Source organism: Vigna radiata, chromosome 4, assembly GCF_000741045.1.
Source record: "Vigna radiata var. radiata cultivar VC1973A chromosome 4, Vradiata_ver6, whole genome shotgun sequence".
NCBI classification, from domain to species: domain Eukaryota; kingdom Viridiplantae; phylum Streptophyta; class Magnoliopsida; order Fabales; family Fabaceae; genus Vigna; species Vigna radiata.
Window position 1 is genome coordinate 9,862,895 of NC_028354.1, and position 14,605 is coordinate 9,877,499.

The 14,605-nt window shown below is 33.6% G+C and overlaps 2 protein-coding genes across 2 annotated transcripts; one reads left to right on the top strand and one right to left on the bottom strand.

The window, feature by feature from the left end:
* Positions 1-2,051: 2,051 nt before the first annotated feature.
* Positions 2,052-14,380, top strand: LOC106758335 (DExH-box ATP-dependent RNA helicase DExH17). Its single transcript, XM_014641268.2, has 29 exons — positions 2,052-2,329; positions 3,038-3,115; positions 3,536-3,719; positions 3,874-4,035; positions 4,374-4,611; positions 4,705-4,741; positions 4,833-4,879; positions 5,107-5,144; positions 5,276-5,297; positions 5,408-5,620; positions 5,756-5,912; positions 5,998-6,049; positions 9,965-10,036; positions 10,205-10,254; positions 10,370-10,487; positions 10,562-10,625; positions 10,694-10,777; positions 10,874-10,999; positions 11,084-11,280; positions 11,360-11,548; positions 11,649-11,900; positions 11,981-12,027; positions 12,196-12,213; positions 12,583-12,662; positions 12,761-12,950; positions 13,047-13,084; positions 13,192-13,545; positions 13,665-13,921; positions 14,058-14,380. Exons 2-29 carry the CDS (start codon positions 3,048-3,050, stop codon positions 14,253-14,255), a joined length of 3,552 nt encoding a protein of 1,183 aa, XP_014496754.2. The 5' UTR covers positions 2,052-2,329; positions 3,038-3,047; the 3' UTR covers positions 14,256-14,380.
* LOC106758844 (probable NAD(P)H dehydrogenase subunit CRR3, chloroplastic) lies at positions 6,620-7,544 on the bottom strand. The gene is made up of 3 exons (XM_014641837.2): positions 7,195-7,544; positions 6,987-7,117; positions 6,620-6,895 (listed from the first exon to the last, which is right to left on the bottom strand). Exons 1-3 carry the CDS (start codon positions 7,440-7,442, stop codon positions 6,771-6,773), a joined length of 504 nt encoding a protein of 167 aa, XP_014497323.1. The 5' UTR covers positions 7,443-7,544; the 3' UTR covers positions 6,620-6,770.
* Positions 14,381-14,605: the final 225 nt, after the last annotated feature.

Sequence of the window (14,605 nt, forward strand, 5' to 3'; positions counted from 1 at the left end):
CAATCTCCAACCCTCTCGTTCCCAATTTGATTTTGATGAACCTTAATTTGGTGATGTTTTAATTTCAATTTTCAGAAACTCTTTTTCCTTAATTTTTTAATTACACATTTTACACGTAACATGGTATGCTTATGCCACATAATTTAATGAGTTCACCTCACACTAACAACTAATCTCAAATTTAACCCCGTTAATCTAATTTAATGGCAGGAATCCAATTGCTCATATTTTTCACTTTTAGGGAACCAATTGAGAAAAAAAGAAGAAAAGGACCTATTTGAGAAAATCCAACATAAATAGGGATTACGAGAATGGTTGAACCTTAAAATAAAGTAAACGTGTTTATAAAACTCACATTTTTTAGGGAAAAAAAATTAAAATTTGAGTCTTTAACATTAAAGCAATTCACTCCCTCTTGATTTTGTTCAACAATAAATATTGACACTGTGTTGGAATAAATAAAAAGGTTTGATTATATAAAATATAAAAATTCTAAATAACTACAACATAATTATAAGTAAAATATAGATAATTACCTTTTTTTAATATAAAGCACTTCCTTGGTATCTATTAGTTTTTGAGGGGATGCTCCCTACACCTCACCTATTTAACTCTGTGCTCCCAAATTTACATATTTGTCCTTCATTTATTAAAGTGAAAACATAATTGATGATGACTTAATGATGTCCTAACTACCAATCATCCTCCTAATCACCAACTTCTCTTCTGATTATATAAACCCTAGTATGAATGCACCCCCTTTCCCTCTTGCAGTTTTTTCACTTGCATCACAGTAGCATTTTTTCACTGTTTCACTTACATCACACTTCAAGTTGCAGTTTCACTGTGCATTTTAAAAATCCTATCCACACTTCAAACTGTGGTTAAGTGGTGACATACTTCCAAGTGCAGTTTTACTGTGCATCTTAAAAACAATAACCACATTTTGAACTGTGGTTAAGTGGTGGCGCACATCCAAGTGCAGTTTCACTATGCATCTTAAAAGTCATAACTACATTTTGAACTATGGTTAAGTGGTGGTGCACTTCCAAGTGCCATTTCATTGTGCATCTTAAAAAACATAACCACACTTCAGTGGTACTGCGGTTTTACCGTGTATACTTTATTTTTACACACTTCAACCGCACTTGAACTGTGGTTTATGGGTGCTTCATTTCCGTTTATTGTGTATAGTTTTTTTTAACCTTCCTATGTATTGGACTAGGAGGAGAAAAAAGAAAGACTCCAGAGTGTAGGGTTTCACGTGAGATGCAGCAATAGAAGAAACTTTCAATTTTATTAGTGGATGGGTCAAGCATTTTATAAAACCAAAATATGTTCACTGACACTTACACAGGTAGAATTAGGGATACAGTTAGAATTACAAAAATATTAGAAGATGCAGGATGTTGGTGAGATGCACAAAGAATCGCTCTTAGTTTTTTTGTTTTACTTTTTACTCTACTATGGTTAACATTTATTTACGTCAGTATCTTTCATTGTAAATTTTGTATATTAATAGAAATAAAAGTAGGAAAACAATTCGTATATACTAAGTAAGTCAAGTATTATATAAATAATTAGTAAAGAAACATTCCTTTTCGCTCCTATTTCTTTACATTTTTTTATATTAAATAACAATTTTTTTATTATATTTATTTATGTGTGATTTTATTTATTATATTAAATTAAAATAATTAAATGTATTATGTATTACATATTATATTATAATAAAAACAATTCAATTATATAAAATCAAACATTTTAAACACTTACATTTTGATTACACACAAAACCTGAAACTCTTATTAGTGTTAAGTAAGAGTTACTTTCCACTGTATATTAATTTATCATTTTTACTACTTTAGTTTTTACACTTTATTATGAATTTTGTATTATCACTTTAAAAGATTATTAATATTGATGATAACATAAGAAAGGAATTTATATATAACGTATTAGAGAATTTTTTTTTTCTACTTTGTTAGTTAGATGTTACGATAAAATATTTGTATATATGAAATAATAATTTATTAAAAGAATAAAAGTTTCTAATTTTGAATAATAAAAAAGATATAGATACTGATATGGATAAACATTTTCTAAACGAATTATTTGGACGAAAAGCCTCGCCGTATTCCCCCGCCAAAGAGCGTCCAACTATAAATAATACCCTGTTCAACTTTCATCTCCCTCCTGCACACTCCATTCAAAAGTACCCTCCCTTAAATCCCGAATCATTTTCTCTCGCCTTTCTATCTAACCCTTCTCTCCACTTCAAACCCCATTCTGAATAATTTAGGAACTCTTCTTTCATTTCTTCTCCCAGGTTTCTCTCTCTCTCTACTCGTGAAAGCATACTCGAGAAACTCGATTTGTCTCTGAATTTTAGGATACAATAGAAAACTTGTTTTCATCTTTGTTTCCGATGTACTTGAATTCTATATAGAAGTAGTCGAGAATCGTCTTTCTCAGATTACATTTATGTGTTTGAGTTTGTATCGGTCTGTGTTGCAATTCTATTCTGTACAATCTAGATATTTCGAATCGATTAACCGTTCATTACATTCGAGTATAGCATGAAGATTTGTTCCGCTGAGAAATTATTTGATTTGGGGAGAGCGGTGAGGATTTCTTAATTTATCCGGCTGATTTTTTTCATGGTTTCAATACTCAAGGATTTTAGTTGTCGATTTATTGAAAATATTTTAATTCTTTTTGTTGAGTTAGAGAGATAGGTTGAATTACGTTTAGCTGATATTTAGAAGCTTTGGTTTGCAGATATTTGTTTGCAGAATTTGTCGGATCTCTTTTCATCATTTTTTTATGTCAAGTTTCTGTCATTCTTTAGTTAATTTTTTTTTTAGTATCACTATTGTCTGAAAATTAGTCGGAATAAGTAGTGGTTCTATGTAGTTTTAATTTTATATCTCAATACTTATTAACGATATTCTTGATCATTTTAGCTTTATTGCGTTCATTTCTGTAAGTTAGAACTGAAGTTCTGTTTTAACTTCTTTTTGTTTCGTTAATTCAGCATCCTGACTATGGATTCATATTCTTTGAAGTCTGTTTTCGATTTGCCTCAGCCTTTTCGTTCATGTTTTAGTTTCAGGTACTGTACATATAATTTTTTCATGTGAAAGATATCATAAGTGCTTGTTCGGCCAAATAATAGTATCAATTTCGTCTACCTTGTCCCACACATTTTTCTTGTTTCACAACGGTAAAAGTGAGATGACATCTTTCTTTCTTGATAACTGGATTTTCTGTGCACATCAGGGAACCCAAACAAGCTCGCTCTTTCATTTTCCTCATCCTCTCTTCCTCTCTCCCTTGATGCAAACAGGCATAACCCTTTAGTTCATGTCACACTTCCCAAGGTCCTAAATAAGAGATGAAAGTCATCTATCACTTATCTTTGAAACATAAAATAAAATTCAGTGTTTTTCCTTCCAACGCTTTGACTGATCAGGTTCAGAAAATACTGGTTTCCTGGCTTTGTCTCACATGACTTTCACTATATGGCATGCAGATATTTTAATTCACTTCAGAGTGAATGCTTTCCTATCTGTTTCCACTCTGATGTAAACATGGTCATCTCTGCACCAACTGGGAGCGGTAAAACTGTACTCTTTGAGCTTTGTATTTTGAGGCTACTTTCCAGGTTCATATCTGCTGGGGGAATATTCATACATGAAAAGGGATCTCTTAAAACAGTAAGTCCTTTCCTGAAAGAAAAAGCCTATGGTCAAGTTATTTTTTGATTCGTGTTAATGTTATTAGCCCGATAACGAATCGTATGAAGCACATTTTATGGGTATTTCCGTTATGTATAGTAACTATTCAATCATCTTCACTCTTCGTGTTAAGATCTATATAGCCCCATCCAAGGCTTTAGTACAGGAGAAGCTCCGTGATTGGAATAAAAAGTTTGGGCCATTAGGAATAAATTGCCTGGAGCTGACAGGTGACAGTGAATCTTACACTCCAAGGAATATACTAGAAGCTGATATTATTCTCACAACTCCTGAGGTCAGTATGCAAATGGAAGAACATAAGCAGATCAAGACCATATTTTACATTCACCCGAAAAATGGATGTATTTTAATTTTATAATGAATTATTAAGTTTATGCATGCATATGTTCCCCGATACCCTTAACTTCCAGAAGCATATATTTTTCAATAAGAAATTAAACTACACTTAGAGATTTATGTGTGTTAAATCAGCATTCCTTGTTGTGTTCCTAAAATATGTCTACCTTTGACGGGCCTGTCCTTGGCCGTGTACACAAACAAAAGAAATAGGCTGACTGATTTATTGACACTCTGGGAGATAGCTGAACTTGATTTCTTTTTTCCAATGAATAGAAATTTGATGCAGTGTCACGATACGGTATAGAAAGTGGTGGCTTGAGCTTTTTCAGTGACATTGCACTTTTACTAATCGACGAAGTTCATCTATTGAATGATCCACGTGGAGCTGCCCTTGAAGCAATTGTTAGTAGAATAAAAATCGTTTCTGGCAATCCAAAATTGAAATCAAATCCTCTGGCTCAGGTCCGCTTCCTAGCTGTGTCTGCCACAATTCCAAATATTGAGGATCTAGGTAATTTTTATTAATTGATGTTGTTACTGTGAAATTCAAATAACATGCCAACAACCGTGGCAAGAATTTTATGTAATACATGCACTATTGCAGCAAAGTGGCTTGAGGTTCCTGACCAAGGGATCAAAAGGTAGTTTTCCACCTAAACATCTATCTAGGACTCTATCCTATAATACTGAAAGTCGATATTGAGACCAATTTGCTTTTTTGAATGTTCCCAGGTTTGGAGAAGAAATGAGGCCCGTAAAGCTGACAACCAAGGTTTTTGGTACGCAAATATAATAGAACTCAACTATCGTTAATTTAGTTTCTGATCAATTATCATTCCATCTCTTGCATCCCACTACAAAATCTATTCGTCCAAGTTGAATCAGCTTTTTTGTCAGAAAAAATAGGGATGAAAGCAACAAAGATTATGAATTTGAATCTGTGAATTTGATTGAATATTAGTAATATAGAAATGTTTTAATACCCTTCTTTACCATATTTGTATAGGCTATGCCCGTGCCAAGAATGACTTCCTCTTTGAGAAGGTTTGTTTGAGTTGACAAAGTTTAGAGATTATCAATCTTGATTTTGCTCTAGGAGCTGCTACATTTAAATAACCCATTTACTAATCAAACTTATTTTTATTTATGCGTTATACATCTCAACTACCATGCAGCGCCTTCAAAATTATATTTTCGGTTAGTAAAGATAAGTCGTCCTGCCAATCAATAGCTTGTAGCTTTTCACTGCTATTGACATTTCTATACAATGAGAACTATTTCCAGTCTATATGTACAAATGATTTCAGATATTCTCATGCAATACTCGAGAGGGAAATCTGCTCTTGTATTTTGTTCAACAAGAAAAGGAGCACAAGAAGCTGCTCAGCGACTATCTCAAATAGTAATGACTTTTGGTCAATCAAATCCATTCATTAAGAATAGAGAACAACAAGATCGGCTGAGGGAGGCTTCTCTATCATGCAGTGACAAGCAAATGCAGTCATACATTCTTTACGGTGGTATGAAAGGAATCTATTTATTGTTCTAGGCATTGGATAAACTATAATTGTTATTTGAAATTGACTACAGTCCCATGCACGTGATACGACTTCCAATTGGTTGATTGTGACTTTTAGAAAATGGTTTTCCTACAGTTGGTTATCACAACGGTGGGCTTTGCCTCAAAGATCGCAATATTGTAGAAGGCCTTTTTCTCAAGGGAGATATTCAAGTACTTTGCACAACAAATACGCTAGCCCATGGAATCAATCTCCCAGCACATACCGTGGTTATTAAATCAACACAGCACTTGTATGTCATCTTTTTTTATGCATTTCACTCTTGCACGTTGAAAAATATGTTTTTACAAGTTGGTTTATTGAAATATTATGGACAGCAACAAGGAAAAATGTCTCTATATGGAATATGATCGCTCCACTATATTGCAGGTTAGCTTCTTAAGATTCATTATGATTAGAGATGTCCAAATAATTGTATATATAATTTGTTGAACATCTCACAAATGTTTAGAGATGTCCAAATAATTGTATATATAATTTGAATACTGTTTTGAATTTGATAATTCAAAAAATATTCAATGATCATCAATCCAAAACATTGAAAAAACATATTTTTTTATTTTTAATTGTGTAATCTACAAATTTTCAGAATTAAGTAAACAAAGACTTTTTCATATTAATAAAATTTAGAAGGTATTGAAAAAATTGATTACCTGCAGCAGTAATCAGATTATTCAAAACGAGAAAAAAAAATCTAAAATTAGGAGTGAGAAAAAATTAGACCTGGAAATTAAATTATAACTTAAGATTATTTTAATCTTTATGTGCAGATAATATTGATCAGAACAAGTTACTCAAAACTTAATAAAGTTATCTTACTGTAAAAATAATTCTTGGAACACATTATTTATTAATATAAAAAAAAGTCAGAAATTTATATTAAAATTTATACTTAAACTGAAATAATAATAAAAATAATAATAGTAATAATAATAATAATAAAAGAAATAAGTTTCAAATATTTTCCATCTAGAGCAATAAAACATGTATACACTGATATCACAAAATAAAAAACAATGGAAGATAACCAATGGAGCCAAAAAGGAAGAAGAAAGAGGTTGTGAAAATGATACATATATTTGACGTATGGTCACATGAGTAGATCATCGAGGAAGGGGTTGCTGAATGGTAATTCGATGGCTCCAAAAGCTATTAGGAATAATATTGTCCAAATCGGTAGCATCCATTGAACCATAAACAGTAAGATTCCTTTTCCTGCAACAACAGAAGGGAGAGGGAAGAGAAGAAGGACGTTAAAATCACCATTAATTAGAGATGAGAATGGAGCTGTGAAAGGAGAAGGTACTGGAAGAAGTGATTTTGGACTCGGCATTAGCGTCGAGCCACTCTCCGGTCTCTCTCATCTTCTTCTGCACTCTCCCTTCTATAGCTTGACCTAGGAACAAGTCCATCACCGTCTTTCGCATGTCGGAGCCCCTGTTCATCGCAATCAACTACGTTTTGAGGAACAAGCGAAACTACTCGACGAAGATTGAGAGAAGAGAGGAACGTACGGTAGAGGAAGGGGTTCGGTGTCTCTGAAGCTTCCGGCGCCGACAATGCGTTGCATCTGCATGACAGAGGGTTTCGGAGGCTCGCTCGGAACCCTGTTTCTGCTGGAAAAACGTTTCGTTGGAAGAGAATTTGAATCTGAATCGGTGATTTGGGGAATGTTCCCACTCCCCACTGTGGGTTTGGATACACTGCACACACAAAACATGCTTCCTTCTTTCAACTTTCCTCCAAAGCCTTCTCTTCCCATATATATAACACGGATAAGACCACGCGACCCTCAAGATATCTCCTACGTTGCAAACCATACACAAAGATAACAAATATCTCATCGTTTCTTTATTTTAAAGGACATAATTATTTATTTCACTTATAGATAAGTAATATATGAGGGGAAGTATTTCAAGCCAAAATTACTTTCCTAGAGGTCTAATTACTTATGTGCTGAATGGAAAAGAGAGGTTTCTTAGTGAACCTTTAGACATGTCTTTATTGAATTTTCTTAAATTTGGCAATATTTTTATGTCAATTTACAGAAGTGTCCTTCTGGTCTATATCCATTTTAGATACACAATATACTTGTTTTTCCAAACTGAAGCTGAAGCTCTGATTTAGCATCACGACTCTAATCTAGGAAAAGATATGCAATTCTTTTATTTTAGTTGTTTGTGAATGTTGAAATTATAGTATTTCGTAATAAGATGTGCATACTCTTTTTATATGCTCCCCTAGTGTTTTTATTAATGCATGAATAGCTTTTGATAGTGTGATTCATGATTATGGTTTGTGTACTAAAATATCATTGTTTCATGTGTTTCCTGGTGTATGGTTTCCTTTGTGGTTGCTTTCTGGTTGAGCTGGTGCTTATTTTCACTGTAACAATTTATTCCTAAATGCTAATTTTGTCCTGGCCTTGAACAACCTCTAACTTCACCTTGAACACATTTCACCTAATGGGGAGCTTGCGGCCATAGTTGGGGCTGTGTGGAGTCATGATAAGTTGTGTTATACTAATATTCGGCCCATGGCAGCCATTGCACAAGGTGACACAACATGTTGTGATGTACTATGAGGAAAAGAACTATGACTATGTTTCCTTAGTTGACATGACTCACAATAAATTAGATAAATTTGCTCTTGCAATTTGACATGACTAGATGACCTAATTGAGCATGAAAATAAGATGGAGACTCTAATTGTGTCAACATGTATAGAAAGAGAGAGATGATAAAAGCTACAAGACTCATATCCGGTGTCAATTATATGTCCTGAATTCCGGTCCTGTAAACAAACAAAAATTTTGATTAAAGAAATAACACAATCAAGAAAACAAGTTAGACGACTAATGGATTATAAGTTAAAAAGGGACCCAAGGACATAAAGAACATTACCAATGGTTAAAGATGGAAAATGATTAACATAGGATAAAGAAGAAAACAAAGATTTGAATCAAAGAACCCAAAGGCCAAGATAAGAAGGTTGAGTTAGGCCAACAAAAAATATACCTATGCATGCAATAAAAGCAATGGAACTAGAGTTTTGATGATCCCATACCATTTGAGAAATTCATTGAAAAGAGCAAATTGGTCTCTTCTATCAAAAGAAGCAGTAGAAAAAGCCATGGAGAGAGAAACACCCTAATAAACCAAGGTTCTCCAATCAAGGCAATAAGCACATATATTATGACAAGAACCAAAAGAATCTTCTCTGGATGAATTCAAAATTAATATATAGTAAAACTAGGTATAGGACTAATCTCTCTTTGTATCTAAAACACACCTAGGATAATATATTTATAATGAAGAATGATACAAGTATATATGACAACCAAACATAAATATGGCAAATAGAAGATATTGTTAAAAACAATATTAACAATATCTACCGATGTCAAACAATAGTAAAAGTCTAAGTTTCCCTAATTAGCATAAAATGCAATATATCTAGCACTAGGATTGTTGATTCCTTGTATCAAAAGTTTTCCTAATAGGTTTCGGACAACATTTTCCCTGTTTGTATGGGATGGTATAGGTAAGGATCATATGCTCATTTTGAAGCCCCAAAAGTGAAGAATGTTATGCCCTTACAATTTCTTGCCATTTGAAAACATTTTCTATTGAATTTCGTAACTAAAATAATTCTTTCCCTTCGAATCATACAATAAAATTTTCTTCAAACATGATTGAGAGGAACAAATTCCCACCAAATAAAATTTCAAGAATCTGAAAACTAAGAACCCAACACAAATTTGGGTTGAAAAGAGCAAAAGGGAAAGCTTCTAGAGCATAGCAAGAGATTTAGGTTGTAGAGATAAAGCTATGATACCATATCCATTGACTAAATGCCTCTCATTGTTGTGAGATCCCCATTTAATAAGAATCTTTAACATTATTCAAGAAAAAAATTGTTTGTAGCTATACAAGAGATTTATGTTTAAGAGTTGAAGCTCCGGTACCATATTAGATTTGACTGAATGGTTCTCATCATTGAGAGAACCCCATCTAATAGGAATCTTTTAAAGTTATAAAAGGAAACTTTACCTATATCTATACAATGAAATTTTGCTTAATATGTGACTAATTTAAAGTTATTAAAATTTGTCAACTAATGAAGTAAAAGAGCAAGTATGCAATTTTTTTCAAGTATACATTGTGGAGAAATTATAGGGAAATCAATAAAGATGTTATAAATCAGGAATTTAGCTAATAAAAAATAGCGTTTAATTGTTTCATGTTGTGTATATCATTTGAGGAAAAAGTATTTATGGTTCAGATGTGTGGAAGGGCAGGCCGACCCCCATTTGATGATACGGGCATGGTTATAATCATGACAAGGAGAGAAACGGTGAACTCTGCTACTTGCAAAAAACATATATATATATATATATATATTTCCTAATCATTTCGCTCTCTTATTTGTTCCTGTACTCACAATGTTCTTTAATTTTGACCACGAGCTCTACTGTTTCACAAGACGTGTTCTTATCTGCTCTTACATAATGTCATACGACAGGTTCATTTGTACGAGAATCTCTTAAATGGGTGCGAAGTGGTAGAATCACAGTAAGACTGTCACCCCCTAAATTGCTGTATAGATATTATGGCTTTGACTATTTCTCATGGCCTGCTAACGTTACATATTTACCACATTCAGATAATTAGTGTTTGCTTACTATAGATTGCTCTCATGTTTGACGGAGCATTTACTTGCGGAAATAGTTCAACTGACAGTATCTGATATTACAAAAGCAATTGAGTGGCTTAAATTCTCCTACTTGTATGTTAGAATGAAAACGGTAAGTAACTCTGGATGCCTATAATTTTGTTCATTAGTTTCCTCTCCCATATGACAATTCTTATGCACAAGCAGAATCCTGTGAACTATGCAATTAAGAAAGGCATTTCTGGTGATAGTTTAGAGAAACATGTACAAGGTACAATTGTCATCATTTCCCCCTCCATTTGTTTCCCTTGATAAATCATTGAAGCTATTTTCTCTCAGATATATGCGTGCATAAAGTTAAAGAATTATCCCAATGTCAAATGGTCTGGGTTGATGAAGACGGTTTCCTCTTGCGACCATTAGGTATTAATATATTTTAAGTATAATGAATATTCCTGATGTATTGGTAAGAGATTACAATCCACACTTATTGCTGATGTCTTCTTTTTCCTGCCTTAGATCCTGGAAGGTTAATGACAAAGTACTATTTGAGATTTGACACTATGAAACAGATAATGCGGACTCCAGAAAATTGCAGTTTGGAAGATGCACTTCATGTTGTGTGCAGTGCAGAAGAAATTGCATGTGCGGTGGTTATATTTGTATAAAGAAATTAATAACCAATGCATTGACATTAAAACTTGACAATTCTGCACTGTAAAAATGAAGGGATACAGCTTAGACGCAATGAGAAGAAGCTCTTAAATGATATCAATGCTGATAAAGATGGACGGCTTCGCTTTCACATTCTTGGAGATAAAGGGAGAAAGAAAAAGCGCATTCAAACAAGAGAAGAAAAGATATTTATTTTAGCAAATGACTGCTTAACTGGAGATCCATCAGTTCATGACCTATCTTTGATTCAGGTGTTGTATTATAACATCAGTTTGTTTTGTTGATCAACATTCTAAAATCTTTAGTGATTGAGTAAACTTGATGCTACAGGACATGAATTCTATATGCTCAAATGGATTTAGAATAGCAAAATGCATGAAAGAGTACTTTGTTTACAAACGGAATTACAAAGGAGCTGTGAATTCAGCACTTCTAGCCAAATCACTCGACCAGAAACTTTGGGATGACAGTCCATACCTTCTGAAACAGTTACCTGGAATTGGGATGGTCACAGCAAAGGTAATATTTATTGATGCGTTGATGTTATTAACGCATAATAGTTAATAAATATGCACAAGCAACCAGTTGGGTAATGTTCTTATATTGATATTCTTTCTAGGCACTGCATTCAATGGGAGTCAAATCGTTTGAGGCACTTGCTGAAGCTGATCCTAGGAGAATAGAGCTAGTGACTGGTCGAAAATACCCATTTGGTAACCATATTAAAGATTCTCTACTATCTCTGCCTCCGAAAGTTGATGTGAAGCTTGCAGAAATTGAAAACCATATAGAAGGAAAGTCCAAGATAGTAGTGACGTTGACTAGGAAAGCAGAGTCCGGCCAGTCAGTTAAAGGACATTATGCTGATATGGTGTGTTATTTGAATGTCTTCTAAGGAGAATTTCTTGCATATGACAATTAAAATAAGTTGCACAAATTTCTTTCTCACAGATCATTGGTTCAGAGGACAATACTATTCTGTTTCATGAAAAGATAAGGTGATGACTTACTAATTCAGTTTTTCGACTTCATAGTGTACAAGAATTTACAATTCATAAAAAAATATTATTGATGGTATTGACTCGTTGGTATTATGACAAACTAAGTGTGCAAATTGTTCTTTCTCATCTGATCAAGGTTTAATGTTCCCCAAATCGTTACCACAGGGTTGATCAGTTCCCCAGGTACATGATTAAAACCTAGCCTTTATGTTTTAGTAAAACCTTAAAAAAATATTAAAGAGCATTCAAGACTACAACGGTGCAAAGATTTTTAATTTGGAGGATTTTGAGAACAATGTTTAAACAAAACATCATTGTTCATAAAACAGATTAACATATTGGACATTCTAAATGTGAAAAGGCGGCTTCAAAGTTTTGTTGCATGAAACTTTGTAGCAATTTATGATATCTTATCAACTGGATAATGTCAACTGTTAAGCTTTAAATAATTAGAAATGCCGTTCGAGTTGCTTATGCAAATGAATGAAGTTACACAAATCTTACGGTCACACAAATTTTAGGCTATGATAAATTTCTTTTTTCATGTTGCAGCCCATACTGTGCAACAATTCTTGTGCCCATTCCACAAGAGAAGCAAACTATCAAAGCTGATTTTATATTTGAGGAATACAGTAAGATTTGGTCAATAGAAGTCTAAATTATATCTTCTCCAGCATAATTTGTCTAAATTGTGCAGTTGTCACTCAATAGTTCAGTTTGGTCTATACAGTTGGCATTGATGTCCACCAAAAGCTTTCCTTAATGAGAGAGAGCAATTCAATTGTGCTTTTGAAAAGAAACAGGAAGCAGGCTTCTTGTCCTCCAACAGAAGAGATATATGTTATAGAAGATGACAACATAAATGTACCTCATTTACCAACGAAAGAACTGTGCACCCTGAGCGTGGACAAGGATTCCATGTTAGTCGTTTTCCCTTGAAATGCATGATATAGTTGTTTATGTTCTCCTTGTTAATATAATCTTCATATCTAAAGTTTTTTTATGTTCTATTGCAGTCCAAGTTTCGACCTCTTGGATGAAAGTTTAGATGAAGGTACAACTCCAGATGATATTGACCTTTATGATTTTGGAAAACATTTTTTCATCTTTCTTCTGCTCTACAGTGGGTTTTGGCAATCGTAATGAGCATTTTTCTTGTAGTGGAAGATGGGCATTCTCTTGAGGTGGAAGAGGAGAAATGCAAAATGATCACAGAGAAAACAGTTTTTGACCACATTCGTCAGAAAGCTAAAAGCTTTTCTCTCCTATCTGCATTTGATAACATTCGCTGTCCATCACTGGAGGTCTTTCTTTCAAAAGATAATGGCCGTTTGAAGAGGCGTAATCATCATCATGAGATAGTTGTGCTGGATGATGAAGACGGACTTGAAGTTCCTCAACCAAATGGTGTCAATTTGCCGGTTGAGCTCAAAAACGCAGAACAGGATGGTATCCGACCTCATCTTACTTTAAACGATCATCATATACCTGGAAGTTCAAATATAGTTGATACAGGTACACCTTCTAGAACGTGTCATGTGATTCAGCAAGTAGTTTTGTCGCTTTGCATATCATGTTATCATTGTTTCTTTCTATCGCAAAAGCTTTTTTTTTCCTCCGTGGACCTGAAGCAGGAACTCATGGAAAACCAACTGTAGAAACTGTTTTTGACCATATACGGAGAAAATCCGATGAGTTTGGACGGATAAATAAGATTGACTATTTGGAACCAATAATCCATAGAACAGAGTTATTCTCAAAGAATAATCTCAGTTCCTTGAGCGCTGCTTTTGGTGTGGCAAGAGAGACAAATTCCTTGGACATTGACAACGAGAATATGCTTACTTCATATGTGAAAACTGCTGCTGAACTATGTGCATCCAGTATCCAGGTTGGTACCTGTAAATGTAAAAAGAAATTAAAGATTCTGTGGTATGGATGGAGAACTAAATATTTCTAGTATTTCAAAGCACTTTTCTTTCATAACTTCCATTTATATCCTAACAGTTAGTTTTTCGATGTTCAAGGAGAAAAAGCGGTTGTTAGAGGACTCGGGTTCCGGAAGCTTTGCAGTTAGTAAGAAGAATCGTTGCACTTCCAGAGAATTTATAGAAGAGCAGTCTGGCCCAAGTGAAATACGAAGACAGTGCTGTTCTATAGAAACCACAGGCCGAAATGAAATAGAGTCATATCTTGGGTTTAAAAGTGTATTTTCCTTTCTCTAAGTGGAAAGCTGAGTTGCTAAAAAGAGTGATACATTCCTTAAACTTTACTCATTGAACGAATTTCTGAGCAAAATCCCTGTGTGCTGAGTTGCAATCGTTTTTATTTCCTGCAGCTTCACAATTTCTTTGCGCACCCATAAATTTTTAAAATGATATTTTATCTTTTAATAAAGTGACTTTTGGAACATATGTTGTGGAAACTTTTTGGAACTGGATTTTTTAAATTTCTGGAATCAGATTTTCGAAATAAAATTTCTGTAGTAGAATTTATATAAAAATTTCTTGAATCAAATTTTTGGAACACATTAAATACATTAGGAAATCAAATTGAAATAAGATTTTCAAATATT

Coding starts and splice junctions, on each gene's coding strand:
- LOC106758844 (XM_014641837.2), bottom strand. CDS start 7,442: ATGGGAAGAGAAGGCTTTGGAGGAAAGTTGAAAGAAGGAAGCATGTTT. Junction 7,118..7,194: donor ACCGAACCCCTTCCTCTACC/GTACGTTCCTCT, acceptor TGCGATGAACAG/GGGCTCCGACATGCGAAAGA. Junction 6,896..6,986: donor GTCCAAAATCACTTCTTCCA/GTACCTTCTCCT, acceptor CTGTTGTTGCAG/GAAAAGGAATCTTACTGTTT.
- LOC106758335 (XM_014641268.2), top strand. CDS start 3,048: ATGGATTCATATTCTTTGAAGTCTGTTTTCGATTTGCCTCAGCCTTTT. Junction 12,663..12,760: donor TTTTATATTTGAGGAATACA/GTAAGATTTGGT, acceptor TGGTCTATACAG/TTGGCATTGATGTCCACCAA. Junction 12,951..13,046: donor AGCGTGGACAAGGATTCCAT/GTTAGTCGTTTT, acceptor GTTCTATTGCAG/TCCAAGTTTCGACCTCTTGG.